At 33.4% G+C, this 15,850-nt stretch overlaps 1 protein-coding gene and 1 pseudogene across 1 annotated transcript; both read left to right on the forward strand.

The window, feature by feature from the left end:
• The first annotated feature begins 3,534 nt into the window (after positions 1–3,534).
• LOC148562241 (protein FAR1-RELATED SEQUENCE 5-like) lies at positions 3,535–5,884 on the forward strand (annotated as a pseudogene).
• A 7,947-nt stretch (positions 5,885–13,831) lies between these two features.
• On the forward strand, positions 13,832–15,384 carry LOC148562242 (uncharacterized). The gene is made up of 7 exons (XM_088489828.1): positions 13,832–14,038; positions 14,127–14,230; positions 14,317–14,398; positions 14,503–14,592; positions 14,803–14,895; positions 14,975–15,109; positions 15,259–15,384. Exons 1-7 carry the CDS (start codon positions 13,832–13,834, stop codon positions 15,382–15,384), a joined length of 837 nt encoding a protein of 278 aa, XP_088345954.1.
• The last annotated feature ends 466 nt before the right edge of the window (positions 15,385–15,850 follow it).

Below are 15,850 nucleotides of genomic sequence, written 5' to 3' on the forward strand. Positions count from 1 at the left end.
GAAACTGAGAGATTATTGATTTTTGGAGAGCATCAACCAGGTTGAAGCCTTTCTCTCCTTCCCTAACTCTGCCCTCACTCTCCACCCTCCTTAGAGTTCTTGAAAAACCCTAATTTTGCCATCCCCGTTCTTTTTCTTATTTCAGATTCAGGGGCATTTCAGAGAAGAGAAGCAGTTAGGGTTTTGAGACAACTGCAATCCCTGCCATTCTCATACCCTTCCTCTGCTGCAAATTTCCGCGACCTACTTCCGCCGACGCGCCACGCCTCCGCCGCCGACGCACCCTGCCTCCGCCTCGCCCCGCTTCCGCCTCGCCCTGCTTCGGCCGCCGCGCCACGCCTCCCACGCTCAATAAGACAAGAGGTTTCTGCGGCCCTAAATCGCTCATCTGGTTCATCAGGTATACATCTTGATTTCATATTCCGAATCTTAGATGTGTTGTATATTAGGTATGTTTTCAACAATTTGTTAATATAAGAGATTTATTTTACTGTTTATAGACGGTTCAATACCCGGTGGAACATGCTGAGAAGTTTGAGAAATTTGGCATGTTGCCTTCCAAAGGTGTTCTTTTCTTTGGCCCTCCGGGCTGCGGCAAAACCCTGTTTACAAAAGCAATTGCAAATGAATTCCAGGCCAACTTCATAAGTGTTAGGGACCTGCATTGCTTCTGCAGTTGGCCTGGCATTCCAAAATCCACACGGTCCAAAATTCATAAATGGACTGAGTCATTTGTTGTCCTGGGAAAAAAGAAATCTCAGCTAACAAGGGTTGAAGGATCTTAGAAATGGTGTTGCTTTGTTAATTAATGGTTGGAGATCATAGAAATGATCTGAAAAAACCAACAAAAAATTTCAAACAGTCCAAAATTGAAGCATGGACTAAGTTTTTTGTTGAAAGGGAAAAAGAAAGATCATAGCCAGTCAATTGGATGGGAGATCATACATTGCTTTTTTAGTAAAATGGGTTGGATGGTCATACAAATTAGAAATTGTGCTCACAGTGGTTTACCTTAACCGGAATTTCTCCTTTTACTCTAAATCTAAATACATTGGCTTTAATTAGATATCATTATTGTTTGCAGGTACACTACTTAAATCTACTTAGAGTTTTTTTTATAAGTTTATTATTATTATTATCTAATCAAGCTTTCTCATCATTTGCCTCCTGTGATGGGTGACAGATATCTGAGGTTGTCAATACTCAATTCCATGAAAGATCTGATAGATATCTGTCGGGAGCACAAAATTAGGGCAATTGGTAAATTTTAAATTGCTTTTGTTACTATATTACCCTATTTGGCTGCATGTCATTGTTTTCATGTCTTATCCTTAAAAAAAATGCTAGTCATTCCTCATTTGACAAGATGTTGATGTCTTTCCTGTTCAGTTCCTATGTTGATACTGAATTTTTGTTTATTATCCATTTTTTCTGGTTCACGTGTTCTAGTAATTGGTTAGTGAAAGCTGTTAATGCTATCTTATAATTGAAATTTCTTTGGTTTGTGAAAGTTGTCCTAAATTCCCCCATATTCTAACCACATTGAATTTGTTGGTCAATCAAATGGAATAGTTTCGACAGTTTTCTCTTCCATGAGTGTTTTAAATTTTGATATTATTACTTTTATCCCAGTTTAGACTTTAGTGTAAGATGTGAGTGTGTGTGTGCGTGCGTGCATGTTTTATTCTTTAATACCTTTTAAATGATGAATATTATTTTTCAAAATTTGTACTGATTTTTCATCTGTTCAAGTAATTCGTTTGTGGTTTCTTTGTCCAAGGTTAGGTCTGGTTAAGTTTGTAATGGGAATGGGTATTTTTCGTTACAGGAAGAAGAAAGTAATATATGGCTATTTAAAATTGTCAAACTCTTAATTCCATTTTCGAAAAAGTTTTTTTCTTTGATATATTTTAAGTCTCTTCTGCCTTATGAGTTTTCCATATTAGAAGAAATAGTGGGAGAAGAAAAACTGGTAAGAAAAAACAAATGAAGAATGGGTTATTTAATTGTAAATTTTTATAGTTATGTTTTCTGTGCTCCTATGAATGCACTTCATGCTCAATTTTATATTGGCAGCAGGGTCATTTTTATTGTTATATTTTAATCTCTCTTGTCTATTCTCTCATTTCTGAATTTTTTTTCTTGTAATATTTCATGTATTCAGTCTTAATTAGAGCTTGATCATTATTTGTATCCCGGATAAAGGTGATGAATCAGGGCCAATCATACTTCATCTGGATTCTTTGAGTCTTCACTCTAGTAGATCACTATTTGATAACATCAAAAGGTTAGGATGAAGTAGCACTTGATTTATTGTATACCATATATGTGACATATCTAGTTCATTTCTGCTCTGGTTATTAGTTCTTAAACATATCACAGCTTCCATATCTTGTGACTTCAATACCATCCTATGTTACAAGTAGGTGTTTTTCTTATGTTCTTGTAATTTGTAAGCATATATGTAGATTAATGTAAAATTGACCTCACCATTGTTTTATATTATTCATTCAACTTGACCCAGTATTCTTAAAATGTATAGTTACAAACAAGCTATCTAAATCCATACGTATGCTTATAGAGAAAATCATGTGTCACAAAATGGTCCTCTAGCCTTCTATCTTAATGACATGATACAAGTTTGAAAACTTAAAACATATGCAGATTTTACAGTTTGAATGAAAGGATTGAAATAATGAATAGTTATTAATTATTATAAGGCTTGTACTGTTGTTGTATTTAATGGTGCCACTGAACATGGTTTGTCCAAAATAGTTGTCATGTTGTTCCAAGTCATTAGCAATTAAGAACCCTAAGATTCCAAACACAATACTTTTAATGAATAAATTTCCTCACATCCATGTTCTATGGATTTGAGTACCCCTCTCTCTTGTAAATTTGCCACCACTCTATACAAATTGCCAAAACCACTTCTGTGTGCTGATGCAGCAGCTGGCACAGGAAAGTGCCTTTCACAATATATAAAGAGAAAATTAAACACCTCATCAATCAACTCAAAGAAAGCAGTGTGTTTAAAATAAGGTCATTTCAGCAGGAATGGCATATGCATATCTAATCTTGCGAACAATCAATTTCTATGGATTGAAGTGGCAGCCAAGCAAACTTTGCGGGGTTCTCAAAGGGGAAACGATGTGTTCTTCAGTGGCCGCGAGCGGCGGGGATTTTGTGACATGGGATCAGAAATATAGATAGATTATAGATAGAGGATATATACTCTTTAATATTTTGTTGTCCTTTGCACCCACCGCATGCATAGCTGGCATTGCCAATTGTTCTTGTCTTTCTGTTTTTACTCTTATAGTTTCACCATTAGATTTTGGATTCACGCTTCTTCATTTCCCCTTAATACAATAAATGAAACTCGTGTCCAATTTCATGATTCCTAAGATTGACACTATTGGATTGATTTCAATTTTAAAAGATTGTGATTTGTGATGGCTGGTACTCGGTGTTTGGTAATTTATTTACAAACTTAAGTTTCATTTTGAATTGTGTATTGGTGTTTAGGAAGTTATGGGTCAGGAATTTTCTCACGAAGGGGTTAATAGCGAGCATACATCATATGATCAGTATGAGCAGGAGGAAGAAAAATATGAGGAAGTTGACGTGGATTATATGGATGAGGACGACACAAATGTGGAACCAATGTTCGATTATCACGGCTTCGATGAAGGGTATAACATTGACTCACTCGAAGACATTGGGATGATTGAATTTTGGAACATCAGGGATGAAGATGTATGTCATTTTCACTTTTTTGATGTCGACATTGCATTTGAGTTCTACAATAGATATGCAAGGACAAGAGGCTTTAGTGCTCGGAAGAACAGGACTAGGAAGAGTCGTGCGGGCGCACTTAAGTTGAAGAATTTTGTATGTCATCGTGAAGGATTTAGACCGCCAAATAATTACGGCATCGGAAACCTTAAGAGAAAACCTACACCCGAGACAAGGTGTGGCTGCAGTGCAATGATGGAGATTCGTGTAGATGCACCTAGCGGTCGTTGGTTTATTTCTTATTTTTCTGATGAACACAATCATTCGCTTCTGGATCCTCGGTTGACTGGATTGCTCCCTGGGCATAGATTCATGTCCGAGGCTGATATTGGCCACATGGTTAACATGAAAAAGGGTGGGATTAGTGTTGGGCAGATATATCGGGCATTAGCAAATCAGGCAGGTGGCTACGAGTATCTCTCTTTCACGTAAAGGGACATGTACAATAAAATAGCAAAGCAGAGGTGCCAATTACCCGGTGATGCATATGCAGCTTTGAAGTATCTAGAAGATCAAGCAACAAATGACCCTTCTCTCTATTTTAATCATCACATGGATGCCGATGGTACTTTGCGCAATTTATTCTGGTGCGATGGTCTCAGCAGGGCCGACTACTCATTATTTGGCGATGTGCTGGCGTTTGATGCTACCTATAAGAGGAATAAATATATGTGTCCATTGGTGGTATTTTCTGGTGTCAATCATCACAATCAAACAATTATCTTTGCTGCTGCTTTAATTTGCGATGAGGAAAAAGACACATACAGGTGGTTGCTACAACAACTGAAGGTAGCAATGAATGGGAAAGCACCTGTTTCGGTGATCACGGATGGTGATCTATCAATGAAGTTCGCCATTGAGAAAGAGTTTCCTAATGCACATCATAGATTATGTGCATGGCATCTGATTCGCAACGCAACAAGTAACATTGGCAAGCCCCAGTTTACATCCATGTTTAGAAAGTGTATGCTAGGCGACTATGAAATTGATGTATTTCGTCAAAAGTGGTTTGAAATGGTTGAGAGATTTGGTGTCGAAAACAAGAATTGGGTCCTAGATATGTATAAAAAGAGACATCATGGGCAACTGCACATATAAGAGGGAAGTTTTTTGCTGGTTTTCGGACTACTTCTCGGTGCGAGGGATTAAACTCGATCATTGCAAAGTATGTCAACTCAAGGTACAATCTGGTTGAGTTCATTCAACACTTTAATCGTTGTGTCGACCATATAAGGTGGAAAGAGGTCCAGGCTGACCTCGCCTCTGTGAATGGGAGACCCATTATGCAAACCTGTTTTCAACAGTTAGAGAGGAGTGCTGCCAATGTTTACACCCTATCAATATTTCATATGTTCCAACCAATCCTTGTACGGGCTGCATCAATGAAGGTAATAAATATGAGGCAAACTGGCTCTTATGTGATTTACTCTGTCGGTTTGGACCAAACGCCAAATGAGATGTGGCGTGTATTCTGTTGTGACATTGAGATGGAATTCAATTGTTCATGTATGAGAATGGAATCATTTGGCATACCTTGTGAACACATAGTTTGCGTCTTGGTGCATGAAGATATAGAGGAGTTGCCAAGGTCATTAGTCTTGCCTCGGTGGACCAAGACTGCCAAAGTGGGTTTGCAAAATGCGGTCGGGCTTCATTGGGATTCTTTGATGCTAAGTCAGTACGGTTGTTTGATGATTGGTTTAGACAACTAGCCAACTTTGCTTGCCGAGATAACGAGAGATTTATCTTTACACGGGAAATGGCTATGAATTTGTTGAAACAATTTAAGGAGGAAGATGCTGCACAAAAAGGGGGGGTCAATGATGCAGATAGTGTAAGAGATGGTGTGCAAGTGGATGCTTCTGGAGCTGGGCTCGCAACCAATGATCTCGGACATAGCATGCCAAGGGACCCAAGAAAATGTAGGACAAAAGGGGGGCTTCACAGTCCAATAAAAGAAAACATCGATGTGGACATTGTGGCATGGAGGGCCACAATCGAACAACTTGTCGTGTTCGTCGTGGCATCTCACAGTCAGAAGGCCTTGGAAATGACACATTTGATAATGACTCGGATGACCACATGAACATTGAAGATGACTCATTGGTAAGTATCTTTACCAATGAGGTATGACAAAGTTTTATTTGCTACTTATTAGCTAGTACTAATGATATTATATTGCTGATATTATAGGTATATGATGAGAGTGCTTCCTACAGTAGCAATGAGGTGCTGTAATAAGGTATGGTTAATGCTTTAATTTTCTGGTATCCTCTAATTTTTAGTTGATTTGGGATTGGTGTAATTTTTAATTTATTTCTGTTATATTTAATCTTATTCGAATTCAGCTTTTGCGATGGTTGATGTTGTTCGTGTTTATAACTAAAGGTTGAGGTTCATACTCTTGTTATGGCATCATAGAAATGTGAAGCATTTGCTTTTTTATTCCATCATAGAAATGAAAAAAGAAAAAGGTATCTTGGTTGATATATGTGGAGATCATATCCCCGATGATCTGTCAAAATAAATGGAACTTGATTTTGATTTGCTTTCTAGTGTGTGTATATATATGTGCAACAATGTTAACCGATTCTTTGCCTTCTGGCTAAGGTACATGGGGTACTTTTTGCTGTTATTGGTTTTCTTTGAATTTTAGATTGAGTAGCTGAAATGATGTTTTCTTGGATCAAAACTTTATCATCTTGTAAGCAGATTACTTAAAAGTAACAGGCGTTGGGTGGTTTGCTGCTGGATTTTGTGTTTTCTAGTAAATGATGACTTAAAAGTAACTGTTGTTTCTGTTGAACCAAGGTGAACCATATGCTTGAAGAAAACTATATGCTTTTACTATTTCTAGGCTAGGATGTTTTCATCTCTGATGATATGATTTTCACTTTACACTTCTGCGCTTGTCATAGTATTGTTTAATCTATAATGCTTGTCAATTATCTAAGTTGAGACTTGTTTCTACATTCTTATTCTCATTTGTTATTTTCTTTGCTCTGAGCAGAACAGGAGTACAGGGGAGCTCAGCTTCTTAACTTCTTTGATGAATTCTGCAGGTTCAATGGGTAAGCCAGTATGTCATTTTGGAAATTTTCTTTATAGTTTTTTTTTGTTTGCAAATTAATGTTTACGTTTATATATGTTGCAGTTAGAGTATTCACAAGCCTCCAAGAAAATGCACCAAAAAGTGATATCCTTGCTTCCTTTATTTTTTCCACCCCCACTAATCAATTTTTCTGTCATTATTATTGTTACTTCCATCAAAGCGATTTTTATACTGTTCGTGTTATTTTATCAAACGAACATATGAAGTTTTTACCGTGTTACATTAGAACAAATTCATTTCAATATTTATGTTTTTGGTGGTCTTTTAATTTGAGAAAAACTCTGCGTACAAGCAATTAGGGCTTGTAAGTATTACAAGTCAATTAAACTCTAATCCCCAAAATTCGCTGTAAGTGCTACATTCTTTACACGCGCTACATCTCTTCTTCTTCTCCTTCTTTTTCGATCGTTCTTTTCTCCCCCTTTCTCACTGGTTTGTTCTTCGTCGTTGACGTTAGTTCCTCCACATACTGTTACGGCACGTTTTCATTGCACCTTCTTCTTCTTCTTGCTGCACGTTCTTCTTCCTCTTCCTCTTCTTCTTCCTCTTCCTCTTCCTCTTCTTCTTCTTCTTCTTTTCTTCTTCTTTTTCTTCATTGCACTTTCTTTTCTTCTTCTTCTTCTTCTTCTTCTTCTTCTTCTTCTTCTTCTTCTTCTTCTTCTTCTTCTTCTTCTTCTTCTGCATGTTCTTCTTCTTTCTTTTTTCTTCTTCTTGCTGCACCTTCTTCTTCTTTTTCTTCTTCTTTTTTCGTTATTATTGATTTCTATTATTTTTTGACATCAAGCTCTGAAATCGTTTTTGAAGAAGAAGAAGTAGCAGAAGATGAGGAGGAGAAAGAGAAAGAGTTCTGAATTATGCATGATTTTGGGTGTATTTCTTAAATCCTTTGGGTGTATTTTCTGTAATCTTTTGGGTGTATTTCTATAATCGTTTGGGTGAATTCCTGTAACCGTTTGGGTGTATTTCTTTAATCTCTTGGGTGTATTTTATGTAATCGTTTGGGTGTATTTCTGTAATCTCTTGGGTGTATTTTATGTAATCGTTTGGGTGTATTTCTGTAATACTTGCTATTTTTTCTGAAATGAAAAATACACCCATAGATATCAGTAAGATACACCCATAGATATGAGTCAGATACACCCATAGATATCAGTCAGATATCACTCAAATATACCCAAATGATTACAGAAATACACCCAAAGGATTACAGAAAATACACTCAAACGGTTACAAGAATTCACCCAAACGATTATTGGAATACACCCAAAGGATTTAAGAAAATACACCCAAAGGATTTAAGAAAATTCAGAACTCTTTCTCTTTCTCCTCCTCATCTTCTGCTGCTTCTTCTTCTTCAAAAACGATTTTACCATGAAAAATCGAAAAAAAAAAGAGAAAACAGAGAGAAAAGACGTAAATGAAGAAGAAGAAGAAGAAGAGGAAAACGAGGAAGAAGAACGTGCAGAAACGAAAGAAAAGGAGAAGAAGAGTAAGAGGAAAAAGAACGTGCAGCAAGAAGAAGAAGAAGAAGAATTTCAGAAACCATGAAAATCGAAAAAAAAAAAACGAAGAGGAAGAGGAAGAGGAAGAAGACGAAGACGAAGAAGAAGAGAAGAAGAAGAAGAAGAAGACGAAGAGGAACCGTTTGAGTGGGGCGCGTGTAGTTACGCTCCATTCAAAATGAGTTAATGCGCGTGTTAATGAAGTTTGGGCTGATAACTTGTAAAACTTGTACGGCCTTTTTACTTGTATGTGTAGCAGGCCCCTTTAATTTAACTCTTTAGCAGTACTGCATTCGTATCTTAATTATGTATTTGTGACTGTTTCCTTAATTCTTTTGAAGTTGTAATGGGTTCCGCAATTGGTGTTGCTACAAATTTCACACTCCTAAGCCAGATATTGTTCTACCAAAAGCCAAGGGTCACTGAGAAAGAGAAGAAAACGAAATAGAAGAACTATACAAAGTCATGTATACTGCTACTTCCGAGTTCCTCGTGTTCATCTTTCAACAGGTGCTACATCCTTGAAGCCATACTCAAAATTTTATCACTGTTGAATTGACCTTTTTGAACATTTACCTTTTTTCAACTGCTGATTCTTAAGGTAGCCAACTTAGAATGGGTAACTGGGGGACTTGAATGGGTAATTTCGGAGAGTGATGTAATATTTTTTTTGGGTATTTTAATTGATTTCATGTAATCTTTTGTTTTGGTATTAACTTAATGCAATTTTAACATTTCAAAAAATTTTTATAAGGTATTGTATAATTAGGATCAAACAAGTGAACAACACTGATATAACTTTAAAATAATAGTTCATATAATATAATATTATATGAAATATACATCTAAGCAGCATTAAAGACCCAGAACCCTAAAATTTTAAACATGGATATTGCAAGGCATTCATGAAAGATAAAAACATAAATCACCAACTACCAGCTCAGCTGGCTGTCAACCAAAAACCTTTGATTATTAATTTTCTTCTCAATGAGTAAACTTCTGTCTTTGATAAATAAATTAAAAAAAAAACTGAACCAAACACTGGTGTCACTGGCTAGTATAGGTTTGCATTTTTTTAAAAGTTTAATTATTTTTTTAGCTACATTGTTAATTAAGATTTACGCTCCCTTTGTAAATCTATGTCAAAAAATGAAATTATGTTTATTCCATAGATTAATAAATTATAATCTAAAGTATTTAGTTTCTCAAAAATATATGTAATGTCAGTTTAATTCTCGAAAAATTTGTAATATCAACTCAATCCATCAAATATTATAAGTAATATTACCCTAATTTCCAAACATATTTATGGCATGAAATCAGTTCATAAAAAATGTGACACCTCTAATCTATTTGACCATTTTTTTATGACATCAAATAACTTTGAAAACAATTTTTTATTCTTTACACTAAACAAAATAGAGTTAATCACCAAAAACAAATTCTAAAAAGAAATTTTAAAATGATAAATAACCTTTGTCAAAAATAGTATAATCATAAATAAATTTGAAAAATGTTGTTTCATAACATTTATTTATGAATTATACCACTTTTTTATTTTTCGGACTTGATGAATTATACCAAATTTTTTCTTTTTTATATTGTATTATTAGGTGTGAAATTCTTTATAATAAACCAAACTATATGTTAAACATTGCTACTTTCATTTGTAAAATAATATTTGTTGTTACAAATTGTCAGTGATGTTTGGCTTTTTATAATTAATTTTTTTATTATAAAACGTCAATGATGTTTTGTGCTACTATCACAACCATATAAAACACTAAAATAATCAAATATTTTTATATTTCACATTAAAAAAGTTAAGAAAAATTATTGTAAAGGATCGTTAGAAAGATTTAATTATTAAAAAAGACCTTTAATATTAAAATTATTAAAAAGGACTAAATCTCTTTATAATATTTAAGAAGAAGAACTGAATTTTTTTATAAAAGACAAAAAATCTTTAATTATTTTTTATTTACTTTTTATAATTTTTATATTAACAAAATAAAATTATAGTAATTTTTATTATTTATTTATTTATTTTTTTACTTTTCCAATCTTTTGTCTTTTTTTTTTCATTGGATAAAAATTACAAAAATAAAAAATAAATAAAAATAAATAAATAATTAATAAAAATTAATAAAATTTTAAGAGAAATAAAATTTATCAAGATAAAGATTATAAAAGTTAAATAAAAAAATAATTAAAAATATATTTATTTCTTTATAAAAAGATTTAGTTCTTCTTGCATTATAAGTACAACCGCGCACTTGAAAGCAATCGCATCATTCTCTTAATACACAATCAAGTACCAGTGTTGCGATGCAACTCATTAAAGTGTTAACAACTTTGATAAGAGAAATTTATCTAATAGTTTTTATTATTCTCAAATCCTATAACAAGAGCATCAGCCCAATGAATTCGGTGCATGTCTAAAGGTGCTTTCAATAAAATTAACGCTGGGAGATAAATATAAAAAAGAAAAAAAAATAGCTAAAGCATTCCAATTTTTTTTTTTAAGTTCTTAATAGGAGAAGGAAAAGGTAGTACACAACAAGAGTAATAAAAAATATCTAATAAATAAATTCGTCTATTTTAGTAAGTCTAAGAAGAAGACATAAATAATTCTTTTCAATTTAAATAAAGATGTTATGGGTGTATCATAAGCCACCATAACTGAAACCTCTCGTTAACATCTGACCGTATCTTATTCCAATCTCCGGTGACGAAATCCAATGCTAAATACATTCTACTCCTTTCCTCATGCAGCTGTAATTTATTTTACCAAACGTTAACACATGTATTAGTGTAATTAAAGAGGGAAATTGTCTATGTTAAAAGTTACCTTTGGAGGGACCACAGGAGTGAATTCCTGTTGCAAATTCATCCACTGCATAACCCATACAGCTGAATCATTGCTGTGTGAAAACGTATTATGCAGAACAACATAAGGAAGTCAAAAACAGTATATATATAATATTAAATTAAATAACCAACAATTTGAATAATTACCTATTTGAGCACCTAGGAATACCTATTGCTTTACGGACTTCCCAACCCTCAAAACTCACTATTTCTTGTATACCACATTTTGCATACTTCTCTGAGAATATTATCTCAGAAAGAGCCACTCCCTGTAATAAGAATAGTGTGCTTTATTATTCGAGGTAATGTTATTATTAACTTTGTTTCTATAGTAGGAGAACTTACTATATTTCTAATATGATGCTTGCGTGGTTCATCATCTTCAACCTTACAGTGAGAGTCTAAATGATAAAGTATTTTGTCAGGGATGCTCATTACCATTAGATACCAGTGATCATTATCCTTGATTGGGACATATATCTGTATAACAAATATGATGTAATATGTATAAGTACAAGTTTGAGTACTTTTTATTATAATAAAAATATTCCAATAATTAATGAGAACTTACAAATTGAAGGTCACGGGTTGGTGGCATATAATGTGCATATTTTTCTAGTAGGTCATGATCTTCCATATGTAACGTAATGTCATCTTGGGAATGTTTGAGCACAATGGTTATTTATTTTACTTAGTTAATATCCAGAAAATCAAGATTTTGACTTACTGCAAATGATGGTGGAAGGGACCAAACATTTTTTAATTTGGTCATGCTGATATTTGATGTTATCTTCAATGCAATCAGCTTTATTACCAGTTCAGACACTTGCTTTCCAGGTACGAGACAGAACAGATCTTCTCTAGTTGCAGTTGTATCGTGAATATGAACCAAATCCTCTCTAACACAAAGCCAACACGTTAGCCACAGAGAGAACTAAAATTAAAAATAAAAGATTAAAAAAAATGCTCACGCTATATCATTATCAGCAGCAAAGATGTACATAGCCATGTTGACCAAATCCTCACTCAACCTCATATCTTGTGGTGGTTTGAATGAACAGTTAAGATTCTGCACAAAACGTAAAGGTTATCCACAATATACATATTTGAATACTATGCCAATAAATTATTTTTAACTAAATCAAATACCTTTAGGATAGAAGTGTTCTTGAAAGCCATTTTTTTTGTTTCGCAGCGGTCGTTAACCGTTCTTTGTCTATGGTGAAAGTTAAAGGCCCTTTGCGTACTCTAGTTTCTGCCATCTTGCTTGATAGTTGACCTTTGTGCTCAATTTTTGGCATTTTAGCTGGTCGTGCAAACGCCATATTTTGGATAGATGATGGATTATTAAATCTTGCCAATTTGTCCTTTTGCCTTAGACACGTACTCGGAAGTTCTTGCACAGTTTTATTAGTTTTGCTATTTCTATGAATACCGAATCTTGACTTTGGCTTCGATTTTTCTTCTCCATCCAGGCATGTTTGCATGCCTTTGTAGAACGATGATGGCAGATTGTGCAAAATCTCAACGTCCTTATTCTCGTCGGATAAATTCGTGAACACACAATTTTCGGACTTTACTTGCAACGGGCTAGAGTTTTTCTTCATTACATCATCACAGGGTTTATTCTTCATCTCATATAGGTCCGTATTGTCGAATTTCTCATGCTTCTCATCAGTTTTATATTGAAGGGCGGTTAATTTATCAAGTGACTTCTTCGCCATCCACATTGCCTTCTCCATCTCATCAACTCTCTTGGATAAAGACTACAGTATAAAATAGAAAATTAGCATTGGTATATATAAATAACATTGCAATATTATCATGAGTTGGATATATTACCTCTATGGCATGTAGTATTTGTTTCAACGGAGAATTTTCAATAATTTCTATCGAAGAAGATCCAATGTGATCGTCTACTACTTTTTCTTCCATTGCTCTATTAGATTGTAATTTTAGTTTTAGTAGAGAAAGTTAATAGTGTTCTATGCTTGAGCATTTATATATAGGAATAAGATTATGTTTCACACAACTAATTCTCTTTTAAAATTTAAAACTAAATTTGATAACAAAAAATTGTCATTATACTTTAAATTAAAAAAAAATATATACCCAAAATTAAAATAGTTTCCACGGCATAAATTACCCAGCCTTTATCTTGTATTAAATTAATAATAAATTTTTGTTTTATAATTCTAATATTATTTTTTGAAAAAGATAATATTAGATTTTTTTATGCATTCTTATTATTCTTAACTTATCTTCTTACTCTAATTAGATAACTTTTAAAAAAAAATGATAAAAATAAAATATCTTAAAATTTGTATTATTTTTATCTTATCTTATCTTTTATAACCGAATTTGCTATATATTCATCTTAAGGGGTTATATGATACCGTACAAGACAAAATACTACTATCTGAGTGAGTAGTAGAAGATGGCTCCACCGAAAAATATGCAGTTCAAGAGTATGTTTAACGATATAGCAAAAAGAATAGAAAATTTAGAATCAGTCATTCATGTTCTACACCAAAAAATTGATTTGATCATGGCACAACAAAAAACTTCCACAAATAGTAGTTCGATGTTGGATCCTACTGTAGTTGTGCATTCTTCGGAAAGTACAAAAACTAGTGATCTTACTGGTATCATACCAATTCAACCCAAGAAGTTATTCCACTTGAATATTACTCGTGAAGCTACAACTTCACCTAATGGACAACCACATGTTAGAGTAGGAGCTGTACTGCCAAAGGTAACCCTAATTTTTTTCTTCTTTCGTTTATTTTTGACAAAGTTTTCCTTATTTTTTATTGTTACCTTGAAACTATTTTTTTTATGAGCAATGGTGGACACTTATTGTATTTGAGCCTACTGCTTCGATGAAGTTAACCGATTCTCAAGCCGCTGTTGCAGCCTATATTTTTTCGGAAACGTTAGATCCGTACGTGTGGTTAATGATTATGTGTATAATGTAATGGTGTAGAAATTCTATGATTCTCTCAACTAATCACTTTATGATTTTGGCGATTCTGAAGAGTTAGTAATCTCAGATGAAAAAGGTTATAGAAGTACATTTAGATGTCTTGTGCCGGAGAGATGTGTCGAATCACGAGTAAGTATAGAGGTCAATGCATGTTATACAATTTCTTATAATTATATTTTTAAGCCTCTATTTACATATAAACATGTTTTACATATAATTTTAATATATTGTAGGTTATAAATCTGGTGGCACTTATGATGACACGTGTATTTCGACGTAGGAATGAAGATCCAATTTGCTGGTTCATGCTTGAACATTTTGCAGTAAAGTTATCCCTATAATATCTTTAAATTATTAGTTAATTTTTTCTGTCTAATAGTTTGAGTGGATATACTAATTTATAAGGAAGTTCTTTTTTCTAGACTAAACCATGCTATGTACTCACATGAGTAAAGTGTATAATTAAATTATCAATTCAAAAATAGTTGTTAAATTGAAGACATATTTTCATTTAACAATTTTTTTATATGCAGCGATATGCTTTAAGCGACAAATACACACTGGCTAAGGTTATCTTTGATTTCCTTGGAGCATATATTTCACTCAAAATTAGCCACGTCGTTAGGGTACAAGTGACTAATTTGTTTCCCATTAATATGCCTAAAATTTTTTTTAGTGTTTATAATGGTTTAAGGTTTATCGCAGGTTTTTATCCCTATCTGTGAGGAACTACATTGGTATTTGGTCATTGTCGACTTTACGAGTCGTCGTCTAATCATATTAGATTCACTGCCTTGTGTCGAAAAACATCAGCAACGCAAAAGAAACGCAATTAAAGTGGTAATTATTTGTTCTAAATCAGTACTCAATCATCTAGAATCACTTAATAAATTAAATAACCATTTGTTGTAACTAGTACTCTTAGTCAATTTAAATCAATTACAATTCACTCTTCTTCTTTTTTTTGTCATGAATTCACTCTTGTACAGGCAACTTATTTAGAAGCGATGTTAGATGATCATATTTTTGATGATGATAAGTCTAAAGTTGTAGATTGCTCCACTTTTTGGCCTATGACACCTTTTGGCCTACCCACTCAAAAAAATAGATCGTAAGTCTAATATTATATATATTTTTTTTAAATATCATAAATCGTTCAATAGATTATATCTTATATGTATATAATAACTATTTGTTGAATGCTTTTTATCATAGGAATGATAGCGGAGTTTGGGTGACCAGTTGGATGAGAGAATGTATTTTACAAGATGACTTCAATATTCAGGTCATATTTATAAGAAAGTATTTTTAAAATAATTTTTCCAACAAACTTCTAATTAGAATTATATCGTTGGTGCTCTAAGCAGATTAACGACTCCACACGAATGAGACTTGCCGTGGATCTGGTTTTAGAGGAGTACAACGATTTGTGTCTCGTAATACAAGAAAATGCTTGGCAATATAAGACCAAGGTGGAAGCAGAGCATAAAGACATTTTTGGGAATGAGGAATTATCTTTTTAGATATTTTTAATATTTTCTTGAAAGACAAAATACTAAGCTATGTTTCACAAGTTATTTA

Source organism: Arachis ipaensis, chromosome B6 (assembly GCF_059453495.1).
Source record: "Arachis ipaensis isolate K30076 ecotype BB chromosome B6, ASM5945349v1, whole genome shotgun sequence".
NCBI classification, from domain to species: domain Eukaryota; kingdom Viridiplantae; phylum Streptophyta; class Magnoliopsida; order Fabales; family Fabaceae; genus Arachis; species Arachis ipaensis.

Bases quoted from the DNA above. Each gene is read 5' to 3' on its own strand.
- LOC148562242 (XM_088489828.1), top strand. From the start codon at position 13,832: ATGGCACAACAAAAAACTTCCACAAATAGTAGTTCGATGTTGGATCCT. The intron at 14,231-14,316 runs CGTGTGGTTAAT...TTTTGGCGATTC, and splicing joins TCGGAAACGTTAGATCCGTA to TGAAGAGTTAGTAATCTCAG. The intron at 14,896-14,974 runs GTACAAGTGACT...GGTTTATCGCAG, and splicing joins AAATTAGCCACGTCGTTAGG to GTTTTTATCCCTATCTGTGA.